General features: G+C 42.1%; 1 protein-coding gene across 2 annotated transcripts in view; it reads right to left on the bottom strand.

Annotated features, from left to right (window-relative positions):
• Nucleotides 1–17,585, bottom strand: part of tefu (Serine/threonine-protein kinase tefu) — a 912,746-nt gene that overhangs the window by 633,591 nt on the left and 261,570 nt on the right. The window contains exon 57 of one of the 2 annotated variants that reach the window (XM_068385553.1): nucleotides 4,195–4,560. The exons of the other annotated variant lie outside the window; for it this stretch is intronic. Coding sequence (XP_068241654.1) covers nucleotides 4,385–4,560 — 176 coding nt within the window. The 3' untranslated portion in view covers nucleotides 4,195–4,384. Of the gene's footprint in view, nucleotides 1–4,194; nucleotides 4,561–17,585 lie in introns of those variants that run through there. 2 annotated transcript variants of the gene reach the window in all.

The raw sequence follows: 17,585 nt of genomic DNA, 5'->3' as shown, positions 1-17,585 counted from the left end.
GAATGCAGGCAAGCCTCCATGGAAGTGATCCAGTTCCTGGAACACTTGGGATTCAAGATCAATCGGGAAAAATCCCGACTGTCTCCAGCTCAGAAGTTTCAGTGGATGGGCATCCACTGGAACTTGCAGTTACATTACCTTTCCATTCCATCACAGAAACGGAAAGAGATAGCGGAATCTGTAAGAAGCCTTCTTCGATCCACAAGGATATCAAGAAGGCAACAGGAGAGTGTTGAGGTCTCTCCAGTTTGCCTCAGTGACAGATCCAGTATTGAGAGTACAATTAAAAGATGCATCAGGCGTCTGGAGAAAATACGCATCAAACGTTCGAAGAGATCTAAAAAGACCGACACTAAATCGTCTGCAATCCCTACTCAAGCCATGGTCGGAGGCCAAGAACCTAAAGAACAAGGTTCCCTTACAATCACCTCCACCGTCAGTCACCGTTCACACGGATGCCTCGAAAGAAGGGTGGGGAGGTCACTCTCACCATCGGAACGTCCAAGGAACCTGGACTCCCCTCTTCAAAACCATCCACATAAACTTCCTGGAAGCCATGGCAGTTTTTCTTTCCCTAAAGAAACTGAAACTCCGCTGCTCAATCCACATCCGTCTGGTTCTAGACAGCGAAGTCATAATGAGATGCCTAAATCGACAGGGCTCGAGATCGCCTCACATAAATCGAGTGATACTAGCCATCCTCCGCTTAGCGGAGAAGAAGAGATGGCACTTGTCAGCAGTCCACCTTCAAGGGTTCCGCAATGTGACAGCGGACGCTCTATCCAGAACCAAACCGATAGAGTCAGAATGGTCCCGGGACTGCAGATAGACCTCTTCGCAACGAGCGACAACAAGAAGCTACCCCGGTATGTAGCCCCGTACGAGGATCCTCTAGCGGAAGCGATGGATGCAATGTCCATAGATTGGAACAGATGGTCCAAGATCTACCTATTCCCTCCAACCAACCTTCTGCTGAAAGTCCTCGATAAGCTGAGATCCTTTCGGGGAACGGCAGCAATAGTGGCCCACAAGTGGCCCAACAGCGTTTGGTTCCCCCCCGTGACCGAACTACGCCTGAAACTGATCCCGTTGCCGGACCCAGTTCTGACTCAGCAAGTGCAGAAATTGACTGTCTCAGCTTCATCAGTGAAAACCCAGAACCTTCATCTCAAGATTTTCTCGCCTTAGCGGTCAAGAAACAGTTTGGGATTTCTAGGGACAGTATCAACTTCCTAGAAGAATACAAGTCAAAGTCAACAAGAAGACAATATGAGTCTTCCTGGAAAAAATGGGTGGCCTTTGTCAAGGCGAAGAAACCTAAGGAGATTTTTACGGACTTCTGTTTGTCCTTCTTCGTCCATCTTCATGAACAAGGTTTAGCAGCCAATACGATTACTACATGTAAATCCGCCCTGGCCAGACCAATACTTTATGCCTTCCAGGTAGACTTTTACAACGAAATCTTCAACAAGATTCCTATAGCCTGCGCAAAACTTCGGCCCGCAGCTCCTCCTAAGCCCATTTCATGGCCTTTGGACAAAGTTCTTCATCACGCATCAACCCTGAATAATGAGAATTGCTTGCTGAAAGACTTGACTCAGAAGGTGATACAGTATTCTTGTTTGCACTAGCCTCGAGAGCCAGAGTTAGCGAAATAGTGGCCCTCTCGAGGGATGATAGCCACATTCACTTCACAGACAATGGAGATCTGAACCTCTTTCCGGAACGAGCTAAGAACGAGCTACCCACTAAGAGATGGGGTCCCTGGAGAATCTGCCCTCTGAAGGAAGAAGCATCCCTCTGCCCAGTGGAATGCCTAAAGGTCTATCTTCGTAGAACTTCAGACTTTAAGGGAGGTCAGCTTTTCAGGGGAGAGACTTCTGGTTCGACGTTATCCTTGAAACAGATAAGGGCGAAAATCACCTACTTTATTCGCAGAGCGGATCCTGACAGTACACCCGCAGGTCTAGATCCGAGAAAAGTTGCCTCGTCTCTAAACTTCTTTCAAACTATGTCGGTTGAAAACCTGCGTGCCTATACTGGATGGAAGTCTTCCAGGGTATTCTTTAAGCACTATGCGAAGCAATTACAAGAAATCAAATTTCATGTGGTAGCTGCAGATAGTGTACTAAAACCTGTCGCTTAAATACTGTGAGGAACTGAACTAATCGGGACTGTTAGTGAAGGGTGTACATGATCCCTCCCTACGGAGTGACATGTTTAGTGAAGTATTACTGTAGTGACACTATGGACTGTTCTAAACATAAAGGTGAAAGAAGCATAAAAGACTTACACAGGTGCCAGGCGTATAACTACGCAAGTGTTTATGAACTGTAACGATAGAAATAAGGAAACATGAAATATTACAATATTTCCTTTTAAAGTGGCTTACGTTTCTTTTCAGGTGAAACAAGTATTTCTGTTAGTACCATTTTAATTATGCTTTCCACTATATTTCCAATTTTCGTTTTATATTGTATTATAAAATGCACTTTAACCTCGTTATCTATTGTTTATCAATAAATACATATCTGAATTTTGCGTCTCCTTTCGCCCCAAAAATTCTAAATAGATAAAGATGCCGGAGCAATTCATTTTATCCTCTTATATTGAAAATATATCCTGAGCAGATACAATATTTGTTCTAAAGCTAACAACCTCATAACTATGTGTTTTATCAGGTATCACTCCCTGGTTACGACTGATCCCATATACCTGATTGTATTACTGACTCATACAATTTTCCTACATAAATGAAAACCTGTCTACCTTGCTTACAACACACTAAGTAGACCGGGGGAGGTGTCAGTAGTCAATATATACATTTGTTCCTTTCAGAATACAAACTCTGTTTTAAAAAGTATATAATGAGACCAATATACCTGTTTGTTGGCTAGATTGTTCATATGAACTTACAATCCTTGAGTTTTCCTAGAGTCTACTATGACTCTTCCCTGTAGGGGGCAGGAAGCACTGACATAGTCCATGATCAGCTGAAGTGGTGTATGACGGTAACACCATGTGTCTCTAGGTCTAGATGACCAAGGAAAATTTATCTCGCGGTTATTGGCACTAATGGGAAATCCACAGATACATTAATGCTCTACTGTAGTAAACTTCCATCAGGACGACATGGCCTGAGCCCAAAAAAATCTATTTTTGGGTGAGGTAGCCATGTCGTCCTGATGGACCCACCCTCCTTTTATAAAGGCTGAATGAATCCCTCCCAAAAGTACTGTATCTGTAGCACCTCGCAAACGCTATAAGGAATAACAAGATGGCGCCCGGACGTGACGTCATACAGGTACTCAACAGTAGGAGATAGAGGGTGCCTTAACAACGGTTCTCCTCCAATTCTTGCCACTTCCCCCTCTCGAAGCATTAACGCTATTAGGGGTGTAGATAGCTATGTGGCGTGTCAAGAATACGTCCTCTTATATTATGCGATATCCCTAAAGGTGAAAGCCAGGAATATTCGCGCCAGGAGTTAGAATTCTGGATACCTCAAGTAAAATTCTCTGGGATATATCACTGTAGTTAATTATAACCAAGGAAGCTACTATAAAGGAACTTCCATCAGGACGACATGGCTACCTCACCCAAAAATAGATTTTTCGCTTCGCTCAAAATCTCTTTAGTAGTACTGAAACCAAAGCAGCTATGACAAACCTTAGCTCCATTTCTTTTAAGTAGGATAAAGCGCAAATCCATAGTGCCGTCATTTCAACTCGTGCAGTATACTTTAGGCAATACTAGTCTTAGCAGCATTCCTCTGGCTCCTATCCTTCAACACACCTCTGTTCTCATTTCCTTCTTTCTTGCTGTCAAACCTCTTCCATCTTTTGATTCATAGTGCAACAGCTGGGTTTTCCCTTATAGGCCTCAGCAATCAACATGAAAATAAGACTGCTCCCAGAGCCTTTATATTATGTTTAAATAAAAAAAATCAGGACAATATGAGATGCATAAAAATACAATCACTTATTTTCTTAGTTCTAAATATCTTCTAATTATATAATCAAACAATAGTCAATTTTTGGGGAGTATTTGACCTATTCAATACCATTAACAATCATTAGGTTCAGGAATTTACATTTCTATTCTCGTAAAGGAATGGCTCAAAGTATTTTTTCTTAAATATTTGAGAGGAGAGAAGACCCTAAAGAGATTCAAAGGTAAAAAAAAAGAAATGCAAAAGGGTTTGAATTCAAGCATGTGAAATTCATTAACAAAATACAGAATATATACAAGTAATACATTTACTGAAATACACTAAATAAAAAACTAAAAGAACTGCACAGTTGTAAGCTGTTTTTTTTATACTTGAAACTACAGCCTTACAACTGGAATTTGTTTGATAGAGAAATTGCAATTAATAGAAGTTCTAGAGATATGGCTGCCATCCAGGGAAGAGTCTACTAAGATTTGATTCACTTGTAGCTTGCTGAATAAGGACTGTTACCTGTTCTGAAACATTCCGAGAAAAACCATCTTCAAAGCCAGCCAGTTTCTGCTGCACTCTTAACACTACTCGGTCAGCCATTGATGCAGAGTTTATACCTGAAAAAGTAAGTGGAATCTAAACTATAAAAATAATATTTTCATAATGAAATAAATCTTTGAACATACTTACCTGGTAGTTATATATATAGCTTAGTCCCTGACGTCACGGCAGAAATTTCAAATCTCGCAGCAATTGCCGACTGGGTAGCCAGGTGGATGTACCACCAGTGCGCCCTCTACCCAGGTACCTGGAACCATTCCAGTCCTTCCTCAGATCTTCCATGCCCTTAGGTCTCTAGAGGGGTGGAAATTAAATTATATATAACTACCAGGTAAGCATGTTAAAAAATTTCTTTAGTATTTCGCTGAGGTTCCCGGCACAAGTTAATTTTATATTCATATACAAAATTATCTTACTCAGTGGATTTCTTACTCGCCGCACTCTAACCTTGGGAAGTAGGCCTGAGTTATACACTAAGGAGAGAAGGGAAACAGCCGAGAGAGAGATAGCTCTCATGATTTGTGAGTCCTTGCAAATAACGCTCTCTCCTCGGTTAGTCATGGATGGCCACCAGTCGAGCCGGACTGAGTGTGAACCTTGCTACGTACAGCGTATCCCTCTATTCCCGGAATTCCATCTTCGATATTCTTCCGCTCCGTGAGGGCCGGGATGATTTGAAATCGTATCCATGAGATAGTTACTATGTTTCTTTGATTGGATTCAGATAAAATTTTTTACACTGTTCTGATCCCATAGGTTGATTTCTTATTTTACAGGATATTTGTGGTATGATTGTTCCGAAGAGAGTTACAGATGGAGATTTGTAGTTCTTGAATTTATTTTGTTACGGGCCGGATTTACTTCAGTGGGAATTCATACTTCCAACCAAGTATTCCGGCAACAGTATTGGTGTCTCTAATTCTGGTTTCCTTGTATCTCCTTGTCCCACCCTTTATTCATCTATAAGTACATCCTACTCCGGTAGGGGTATGGAAGGTTGAGAGAAGGTTCATAGTGGCATTTTTTCTCTCTGGAGAGGGCGGACTGGTCCAAGATTAATCCTGCCATTTCTATTGGTTTTAAACCTTTGTGTGGCAATACTTTGGATGACAGGAGATGGTGGAAGAAGGAAAAAAGAATATTAAGGTTCTATTGTAAAACGGTAAGAAAGAATACGACTCCGTTGAGCTATCCACAGTGGATTTAACTCGACTATATTTGTCACCGTTTTTTCCGGCAAAATCAAGTATGATACCCATGTATCACATTGACTTACCAGTGGTACGCTGTCGGGAGACAACATGCACTGCTGTGCTGCAGCAGTCGTGTGGGCATGAGGTCTGCCGATCTCATGCCGGGTGCCATGCTCAGTGGCCTCTAAGGTAAAACGTATGAGGTCGGCCCTACCTGAAGAGGGCAAGCCTTTTAGGCTACCCAAACCACTCCCAACCAGACCATCCTCAGCTTCTAAGCTACTGACGGACTTCGCAGGGTCTACTTCTCCACATCAGGGATCAAGAGCAAGAAGCTCAAAGGGGCAGACACTGGAACTTGATTTTGGTCTGGTGGCCTTCTCGAGCCAGCTCATGGAGAGGTTGAGTAGTGTAGTCCAGTCCCAGGTTGGTCCAATTGCCGATCGACTGCTGTCTACGGTCGGTCTGGGCCAGGGACTGCAAAATCAGGAAAATATGATAGAAAATCCTTGCGGTCCAGACTACCACAACAACGGTAGTTTGTGGTTCCGGACATGTTAAAGCTCCCAGCGATCGTTTAGAACAGCCTGTGGCGATTGGCTCTTCATGCCCCGTTCTCAGAGGGAATGTTGACAAAAGCAGGAGGTGGTCCCCGTCCGGTAGAAGATTTTGAATGATATCCGCCGGGTTTACAATTCATCTTCCCTTGATACGAGTGCCGAGCAAGCTCGGTCTGCCTGGATCTGGACTCTAAATGAGTGGGACTGTGTCAATACCAAGTTAACCCCTCATAAGAATACATACACTATGTTCGAGGTGGATGGGCAAACCCTGACACCATGTACCACCAAGTTAGTAGGCCTTACCTTCCAAGTGGATATGGAAGGCAAGCCCACGCCGCAACTATGGAAGATAGAACTAACTTCCCTGTTGTTCCCAGGAGGCCAAGAATACTGGATCGATGCACCAGCTACTTTCACGACAGGGTCATTGAACTAGGACTGTGCCACAACACAGTTTTGTGAATGGCTCGCCGGACTTCCAGACTCTCTGGTTAAGATAGAATACGGTGCAAGAACCAGGCTGGGTAGATCTATTAAATCAGCCACGATGACGAAGATGACTTTTGTTAGTCTACGAGAGGAGACACTTTTTTAAAGATACTGACAAAGTCTTTGCCTCACGCACTACAGTGTGATACATTTGACTTTGCAGTGGTCTGTCGCCCTTGCCGGAAGCTTGTCTTACTTGAGGACTGTATTAGGCACGAGCCTAACAGGTCACTTAAGGCCTCGATCTGGGGAGCGGATTTCTTCCCAGAAGACGTGGTAAATAGCGTCCTTGGGGAGGCAGCTGGAGTCAACCAAAGCCTCAGAGTCCGGTGGAATTTTTTCAAGCCCACCGGACCGCAATCATGAGGCAGGAGATGACCCAGGAAGTTTCAGTCCTTCCACAGGCCACAGGCTCCGGATGTGCTACAGGCAATGCCAATATCCCAGGTGAACCAGCCTTCCACCTCAAGAACCGATAGCCACTACTCCATTTATTGCGTCGCCGGCGTATCATCCTTCCTTCGAAACACAGGGAGTGTTTCACGGATATAATCCGCATGAGAGAGGTAGTAGAGCTAGAGGAGCCTTCCTGCATAGAGGACTCCCCAGGTTGGAGGAAGGCTGTACCTCTTTCGGAGCTGCTGGGCGTTCAGCAATTGGCATACATCATCATAATGAAAGTTCTGGGGTGGATATAGATGGAAAAAAGCCCCCTCCACCAACCAGTTTTTATCAGATTCCAACAGCAGACTTAACACTTTACACAGGAGATCTGAAGAAAGCAATAACAAAGGTACTATGCTTAAAATTTCAAGCACGTTTGTTCAGAGTGCCTAAGAAAGACTCGGACAAATGAAGAGTAACCTAGATCTGTCCTATTTGAATACTTATATTCAATGCGACTAGTTCCATATGCTGACCGTCTCACAGGTGAGGACCTTATGTCCCCGTGGGGCCGTCACCACCTCTGTAGATCTTACAGGCGTTTATTTTCATGTTCCGATAGCATGGCTTTTTCGTCCTTTCCTAGGATTCAAGCTAGGCAAATGGGCTTACACCTTCAAGGTGATGCCATTCGGACTCAACATAGTGATCAAGTTATTCACTAAGTTGGGGGAGACAGTAGTCCAAGAGATGAGGACTCAAGGAATACCATTAGTGGCCTACCTAGATGGTTGGTTTATCTGGGCCAACAGCGTCAAGGAATGCCACAAGGCATCGGACAAAGTAATAAAATTTCTGGAATACTTAGGTTTCCAAATAAATTTCAAAAAGTCCCGTCTTTCTCCAGCAACGTGCTTCCAGTGGTTAGGTCTTTAATGGATCCTGACCACACACAAGCGGTTGATTCCACCACGGAAGAGGATAGAGATAGTAAGAAACACAAGAGGATCTCTCAAGGACAAACCATGAAAGAATCCTAGGTTTACTCCAGTTCCCCTCAGTAACAGACACATTACTGAGAGTCAAACTAGAAGACATCAATCTAGTTTGGCGGTCCAAGAAAACGAGAAATATCGAGACAATATTTCTCGGATTACACCTACACTATGTAAAAACTTCAACAATGGACGAAGGTAAAAAACCTAGCAAACTCAGTACCTTTACGATTCCCAATGACAACATTGGTGGTCCATTTAGATGACTCCCTAAGCGTTTAGGGAGGCTATTCCCAATACGAATAGGTCCAGGGGTTGTGGACAGTGACACTCCGACAACTACACATCAATATCTTAGAAGTCATGGAAGCGTTCTTGACTCTAATAAGTCTTTCCCCATCACAGAAACAACATATCAGTCTAATTCTGGACAGCCAAGTGATAATCCACTGCATTAACAGGGGAGGTTCCAAATCAAGTCACGTAAATTAAGTGATGGTAGCTATCTTTTCAATGGCAACAGGAACCTTTGCCACCTGTCAGCTGTTCACCTGGCAGGAGTAAAAATGTGGTGGAGGATGATCTATCAAGGACACCTCCGCGGGAGTCGGAATGGTCCTTGGCCAAAAAGGTAATTTAACTGGACCTGCCAACAGGTTCCGGGTCTCCAAGTAGACCTATTTGCCATGCAATCCAACCACAAACCACAATGTCATGTGGCCCCCAACCTGGACCTTCTGGCCTATGTCACAAACGACATGTCCACAGATTGGAACAACTGACAGGGGATTTACCTGATTCCTCCTTCAACCATGTTATTGAAAGTCCTGGACATGCTCAGGACTTTCAAAGGTCGGATTGCCCTCGTAGCCCTCAATTGGCCCAATGCAACTGGTTCCCTATCTTGGCGGAACAAGGACTCCGACCTCGGAGGATTCCCGAACCAAGTTAACACGGATGGTACTATCTCACAGTGTGTCTGCTTCCTCACGGATTCAGATTGCCTTCACCTTAGGGACTATCTGAGATTTGCAGCACAAAGAGATGATGAGATTGATCCTTTTAACACATTATCCCTAGTGTCAGGTATATGAGATTCTACCCTTCGGCAATATGATTCTGATGTAAGGAAGTTAGCCAATTTCTGGAAGACTCAGAAGTTCGGACACAGACTACAAATCTGGCAGTTAATTTTTTCAGAACTTTCTTGGAAGGAGGTCTAGCCAATACAGTAATACTATTACTATGATTAAATCTGCTTTAAAGAAAATATGTCAGATCAGGTTCAATTTTAAGCGGGGTTTACACGGGCGAGCAGCTCGTCGAGCCTGGCTCGACAACCCTGTGTTTGAATTGATGTTCGAGCGTGTAAACGGGCTATGTGGTTGCTGAGCGTGCTCGTCGAACGGCTCGATGAAAGTCAGGCTCATCTTGACTTTTGTGGGCGGAGCTACATTGTTCGACAAGCGGTGTGAACGGGTGTCGAGCATCGAACCTCAGTTGTTATTCAAACCTGCTAGAGGAATTGACAAGCGGTGTGAACGGGTGTCGAGCATCGAACCTCAGTTGTTATTCAAACCTGCTAGAGGAAACATCAGCAAATAAATGAATAATGGCTGCCATTAATGAAAGCAAGAATGAGAAGGAAGTCGTACTTTGATTTCATACATACATATCGGCCTCATCCAGCTTTATGGAAAGTTAAATCAAAAGACTATTCCAATAAAGTGGCCAGAAACAAAGGGATAGCGGCTCTGCATGGTATACTGAAAGAACTAATTTCAAAGCCTTAATTTTAAAGCAATAAGCAAGTTGGTGTGAAAATTCCTCTTTTTAGTAGCCAATCCTTCGTCCACTTTGATCTTTTTTTTTCCTTCTTAGTGCCACTGCTAAAGCAATGGCTATCAAATCGTCCTGGTCGAGAGACATGTTGACGTTGTTTTAGCACGAGGCACACTGAGGCTCGATGTACAGTCTGAAAGCTCTTCGAGCCGTTCTACAAGTAGGTTCGACAACCGGGCTCAGCGAGCTGCTCGGCTGTGTAAACCCGCCTTTAGTCTTACAGATTTGTATTTTTCATCTGTTCCGTGAGCCTGTACTAGACTAAAACCAGTAACTCGCCCTCACGCAGTTTCATGGGTTTTAGATGATGACCTTGATCTAGATTCTGACTCTGATATTGACTCATGCATTATATAGCGCTTCTTTGGAAGACGTTATTTTTGATAAGTTTAGCCTCAGGAGCCAGAATATCTGAACTCTCAGCATTATCTAGAGAACCAAATCATATTGATTTGCTTTCTTCTGGTGGAATTTTATTTTCAATAGATAGAAAATTCTTAGAAAACAATGAGGGTCCACATAATAGATGGTCCCTGTGGAAGATTGTCCCACTTCCACAGGATCTATCTCTGTGCCCAGTTATCACTCTGGAAAACTTTTTAAATAGACCTTCAGGTCCTTTGTTTATTAGAAAGGATGGAGGAACCATTTCCCTGAAAGAAATCAGACAATAGATTCTGTATTTTATTAAAAGAACCAAGGCTGAATCGTACCACATGCCCAAGATATCCGGGCTGTACCAACACCAGTCAATTATTTTCGTCACATGAATTTTGAAGGATTAAAAAGATATAGTGGTTCCTCAAGATTTAACACAACCATTATAACAGGGTCCTATCTTCATATATATTTTCCGTCTTAGTGCCATGTCTCCTAATAAGGAGCAGGGTGGCACCTGCCTTCCCTTTCACCTCCTACTTTAACATTGACCTTTATTTGGGGTGTAATTAAGAAATTGGTATATTAAGGATTTTAGTAAAACACTCTTAATTGAATTACTCTATTTTTATTTCAGTTCCTTAACTTTTTGTGTATTTCCAAGCTCATGGGACCAATTCTCTGTTACTATTTCACGGAGCGACACAGGTTGAGCCCAGAAAAGGGATTTTGATGAAGCCCTGCTTTTTCCTCACCCTAGGCTGGCCCAAGCTTGGGGTGCTAATAGGAATGATGGGAGAAGGATAGGTAGTGGTGGTGGTGGTGGGGGGGGGGGGGGGGGGGCAGTAGGTCTAGTGAACGACACCTCGTAGTAATGGGGGATTTTGAGGAAGGAGAAGTCTAATTGGAAAGGAACCTCTGGTAGTGGTATCATTTGCCCCAGTTTTAATACCGACACCCTTTAGGGGTGAGCGAGCTGAACATATATTCCTGGCATTCCATGCAACTTTTTCTCTGGTATATTTAGCAGTATTTATACCTTTGAAATGGTGCTTTAAGGAGCATTTCACTAGGCGACACAGGTTCCTCGCCCAGAAATAGAATTTCCTTCGTCAAAATCCCTTTTTTAAACATCTGACTTACCTGAAGAAAAGAGATACAGTCTTTCCCTGGTCCTTCTTGGATGCATCCAGTCCCCCATCATTCTCATGGCTCTCTTAGATGAGCGAGACAACACCATCTTTGTGAACAGAGACTCCTTCGACGCCTTCCCTAGCGTAAACTCTGCATGCGGGGAACGAGGAGCAGCAAGAACAAAATAATTAAGAAACTCTTCGGTAAAAACTCTCATAAGTTTCTTTAAAAACCACCGAAGGATAAAGGGTCTTAGGATCTTCTCCTTCCGAGGTTTCATCTAAATAATCACTAGGGGAAAGGTGACCGTCGATCCCTTCTTCCGACAGGTCTCTAATCGAGGTAGAGATGTCCTGTTTCCTAGGAGACAACTCCTTAATATCCTGACTTCTGGCGTCAAGGAGTGCGATATCATGACGCCAGGCGTCATCTTGTTCCAACGCTTGACGCTCAGAACTATGACGCTTGCGATCATTACGATCGGAACTAAGACATTCGTGATCTTGATGCTCGGAACTATGACGTTCGCGATCATTACGATCGGAACTATGACGCTTGCTATCATTACAATCGGAACTATGACGTTCGCGATCATTACGATCGGAACTATGACGCTTGCTATCATTACAATCGGAACTATGACGTTCGCGATCTTGACGCTCGGAACTATGACGTTCGCGTTGGAATAAAATAGTGTTTTGTGTCTAAGAAAGCTTAGTGGATTGAATCTTATGAAACCGTCATTTTTTTGTTATATATATATCCCTCTGTGCCCCGTTAAAAAAAAAATGCTTTGATTTGTTATTATCTTATTTCCAGGTATTGACAGCACCTTCCTACACTCAGTAGGGAGTGTAAGGGAGAGAGAATTAGGGTATTCTCTAGAGAATTTAGAATAAGCACTGAACCTGTAAATAGGAAAGAAGCTGAAACCATTCTGCTGAATACGTAGAACAATGAAGGTTGATCATTTCCTGTTACCAGTGTGTAGTGGTCTGTATGCTACTGTTATAACTAAAGGTCTGCAATGACTCATGGATGCCTTCATCGTCAGACTGATAAGGGCCAACTTGGAAAAGAGATTGGGATGACTGGGGTTTATGGTGACTGAGTTGTTTTCCATATTCATGATATGAGTGAGATGAAGGAAAAGAATTAGCTTATGGTATGTTAGTGTCCTGCAATCAAGGAAAAAACTGTAATGAGGTGTTGTATCAAGTAAAGAGCAATATTTTTCATGCTGTCCCTTCAATGTGATGTCAACACTTCTGAAAGCTTACAGAAACTTAGGTGTAAGAATGAATTGTGTGATGTTGTGATTGTAAGTAATGAGAGAAGACAGACACTGGCCCACAGCTGTATTTTGGCATGCCATTTTTCAGTTTTAGCTGCTGTACTTCAAAGCAGATTGACGGCAGAGCATGACTGGTCAACATTAAGGCCATTGATTATTAACACGGGAAGTTTTGGTAAAGAATTCGGACATTGAGGGTTCTGCAGTCATGGTCATATTAGGATTTTAAAATTCCGTTTTGTAGCTGTGTAATGGTATATCTTGCATGTAGCTTGGTAGTTTTCTCTTGCCTGTACAATATGCAAAAGGGATGCTAATTTTGCCTATGATTGATTATTTTAACTGATATAATAATATTCCCAATAGTTTTTTTTTGTTTCATTTATAAATATTTTTTTTTGCTTGTTTTTATGAATACTGTACAGCATTTCATTTCAGAACCTCTCACTATGATGTCCTTTCCTCAGCCACTGTTTTCTTTAGTCATGTTATTTAAAATTCCTTTTCCCACACTGTGTCCAGTTATCAGTACAAACAATATTTCCTTTCACCTAATGTTCAAACATTTTTTCTTGAGCTTAAAACCATCTTACCTAAAGAATATAGATATCAGAAATTCTACTGATTTTCCAGAAATGAATCAGGGGTCAAGATACCTGTTAATTCAGCATGTTAAGTGAAAGGGAAGATAAAAAGCAAGATTCTAGCTGGGTCCCCTTGCCCAGTATAAATCAAGGGGTGGTGCCCAGAGCTCCATTCTCTTGACCTGTTACTTAGGTTTTTGGGTATTCCACCGTTGTATATTTGTTGTGTAGTGAACGTCGGGTTGTAGTCGGCATTTGGACACTAGGCAGTTTGGGTGCTACCTTTGACCACAGTCCGCAAACCACTACAGCGTGACTTCCAAGGCTCTTACGCTCAGCGTCCCGACATCCAACTCCTTGACGCTCGGCGTCATGCTTACTAGTCTCTAGATGCTTAGCATGATGTTTCTCCTTACGACGCTCGGCGTCATGGCTACCAGGTTCCCGACACTTGGTAAGCTGTTCCTCTACTCAACGCTCAGTGTCAAACATCGTGTCTAACTCTTACAGCAGCATTAGTAACTTGACGTCCAATGCTCTGACGCTCAGCGTTACGTGTTATGACTTCCAACTACTCGACGCTTGGCGTGTAGTCCAACTCCTTGACGCTCGGCATCCTTTCTGACGCTTGGCATCATGGCGTTTAGAATCTAGACGCTCGGCTTCATGTCGAGCAACTCTCTTCTTGTCTAGCAGGAAGGGAAATACATACGACACCAGCCCTCGTCTGTGAGCTGCGTCATACGATGGCGAAGATAACACATTTACCTTACCTTTCTCATGGCGAGGGCAAGCATTCTTGGAAGCGTCAACAGGTACGTTCGAGGGGACGACTGCTCGGGGGCTAACGCCTCTCGCCTCCCTTCGCTTGTCGACATTCCTTCTCCCAGGGGTTGGGGAGCTTGGAAGGGGTCCGGGTCTAGGAGAATGACAGGTCCGAGCAGCCGCACCCTCCACTGCATTGATTTTAGCACTGAAACTTGCACTTTTCAACTCTTCAACATCAGACCATAATCTAGACCTGCCCGCTGCGAGAGATTCTACTCTTTCGCCAAGGGCTTGAACGAGAATGCAATAGGCTACAGTATACGATTAATATTAGTAGTCCCAATATCGAAAAAATAAATAACGATACAAAGTAATTTGTGGGACTGCATTGCTCACCATGAGTACTACGTAGCATAAATTTAACTGTACGCTAGTTTTATTTAATCTCTGAAAATAGATGGATGATTATCTAAAGAAAGTATACTAATAAGACAAATATTTTCCTAAAAATAATATACTGTATTCCTTTTACATAATAAAAATTAAATACTTTTGTTTGTAAGTTAGTATTTTCTTTTCATTCCTTGCAAGAAAAAGAAATAAATTTTGCAAGTCATTTTTCGTAGTTTACGTAACATGATATGTGACGTCATAGTGCTGGCGGAATGATTTCCTTCCACCATCATGTCTTTAAGAGTTGGTTCGTTAGTTTTTACAGTAGGGGGAAAAACTCCTGATCCTATCCCTTCCAAGCTTACGAACATAGCGATCATATTCCAACTACTCACTCTCAGTCAAAATAAAACAAAACCAAACGAGCGAAAGCCAAGGCCAATGTGTATTTCACCAAATTAACTGCAAAAAACACGGGCCAAAGCGAGCGAAATTCCAACGATGTCACTGGTGAGGCGGCAGGGAAGATCTGAGGGATAACTGGAATGGTTCCAGGTACCTGGGTAGAGGGTGCACTGGTGGTACACCTGGCTATCCAATCGGCGATTGAAGCGAGTTTTGAAATTTCTGCCGTGACGTCAGGGACTAAGCTATATATATAACTACCAGCTAAGTCAGATGTTTAAAATTGTTGTTGCAAGTAAAAGCCAAAGAAAAATATTTTCCAATGCATTAGTCTGAAGTACAGTATTTGCATATTATACCAATGTACAAAGTACTGAATTCATATAAAACATTTATGAATAGCTACCTAAAAAAAAAAAAAGGTGCATTTGGGTTTGATGAATTGGTGCAAAATGCACAGATATTGCTCTCTCAGTTTTGATTTCTTTCCCAAATACTCTATATTTTCTGCAATGGTTTCCCTATTTATTCCAATTTGGTAATAAATGGAATTTTGATGATAAAATCTATTTCTCTACTCGCCTCACGTTCGCATTGCTTCTTTTCTGAAGCTTGGTTTTATCAATGTTTATCACTAAAATTTTTTAAAAAGTCACAATTTTATTACTTTTAAAATGCCCGCCCGGTATGCCAATATATGGGGGTATGCGATGAAAAACACAAAATCCTGAAAAAATTCACTGAGCTTCGTATGGCAATGGAGAATGTGTATACAAAATATTTTGTCAAAATTCATCTTACTTTCATAGTTATTGAGGATATCAAAAACACATAAGTTTGGAATGTGTGGAAAAACATATTCTTACATTCAATGGAATGTGGCTGAAAGAAAAAATCAGATCTTCAACGCCTTGCCACACTTTTAGTCCTGGCTTTAAAAAAAATTGAAGGAAGTCAGCTGTTCGCTATTCCCCAAAGGCAGGCAAGGAAAGCAATGTTCATTCTGTAAAGGAATCATGGTGGCGAAGAGGACATTATGCAGGCAATCTAAGCACAAGTGATAAATAAAAGTATTGCAAACTTTACCAAGACAGCCAAGGATACAAACACCATTGAGGTCACCGGTCACATCCATGAAGTTCCAACTGAACTGTATACCATGATTCACTGGATCATGGTAGGACCTACTGAAAGCATGTAAACTCAAAGTACCAAATTTGTTGACAGAGCAGCTCTACCCATAAGCAAGATATCATGCATGGATTCAAATCTAACTGACAGGTATACTATAAGACAAGAAGAGAATCAGCAGCATATGAGCCACCAAACGAAAGAGAAAAACCCACAGGCCCTGGGACTGGCTCTGACTATTCATCATGAACACCTGCAATAAGATGCTGATGGCTCTCATCATTGCAGTTGGTTACTATGTTCTGTATGCCTGTAACCTACTAATTTAACAGATAGTAGGTTGGCCAGGGCACCAGCTACCCGATGAGATACTACCGCTTGAGTTATGTGGTCCTTTGACTGGCCGGAGAGTATTATATTGGATCTTTCTCATTGGTTACAGTTCATTTCCCCTTTACCTACACATTATTATTACAGTATTATTATTATTATTATTATCATTATTACTTGCTAAGCTACAACCCTAGTTGGAAAAGCAAGATGCTACTGTACTGTATAAGCCCAAAGGCTCCAACAGGAAAAATAGCCCAGTAGGAAAGGAAATTAGGGAATAGATAAACTGCAAGAGAAGTAATTAATAATAAAATAAAAAATTTTAAGAAGAGTAACAACATCAAAATAAATCTTTCATATATAAACTATTAAAACTTAGAAAAATGCGAAGAGAAATAAGATGGAATAGTGTGCCCGAGTGTATTCTTAAGCAAGAGAACTCTAACTCAAGACAGAGGAAGACAAAGGTACAGAGGCTATGGCACAACCCAAGACTAAAGAACAATGGTTTAATTTTGGAGTGTCCTTCTCCTAGAAGAGCTGCTTACCATGGCTAAAGTCTCTCTTCTACCCTTACCAAGAGAAAAGTACCCACTGATCAATTACAGAGCAATAGTTAACCTCTTGAGCAAAGAACGAATAGTCTGGCCTATTCTTTATATATTCTCCTCTCCTCATACACCTGAAAACACTGAGATTACCAAAAAATTCATCTGCTCTCAAGGGGTTAACTACTGCACTGTAATTGTTCAGTGGTTACTTTCCTCTTAGTAAGGGTAGAAGAGACTCTTTAGCTATGGTAAGCAGCTCTTCTAGAAGGATACTCCAAAACTGAACCATTGTTCTTTTGTCTTGGGTAGTGCCATAGCCTCTGTACCATGGTCTTCCACAGTCTTGGGTTAGAGATCTCTTGCTTGAGGGTACATTTGGGGACACTATTCTATCTTATTTCTCTTTCTCTTGTTTTGTTAAAGTTTTCATAGTTTATATAGGAAATATTTATCTTAATTTTGTTACCATTCTTAAAATATTCCATTTTTCCTTGTTTCCTTTCCTACTGGGGTATTTTCCCTGTTGGAGCTCCTGGGCTTATAGCATCCTGCTTTTCCAACTAGGGTTGTAGCTCAGCAAGTAATAGCAAAAATAACAATTGAAACAGCTCTGGCCAATACTGTTGTACAAAACACGTGAAAGT

The sequence above is a fragment of the Palaemon carinicauda genome, chromosome 13, assembly GCF_036898095.1.
Source record: "Palaemon carinicauda isolate YSFRI2023 chromosome 13, ASM3689809v2, whole genome shotgun sequence".
Taxonomy (NCBI): domain Eukaryota; kingdom Metazoa; phylum Arthropoda; class Malacostraca; order Decapoda; family Palaemonidae; genus Palaemon; species Palaemon carinicauda.
This window is presented reverse-complemented; position numbering and strand designations above follow the sequence as displayed.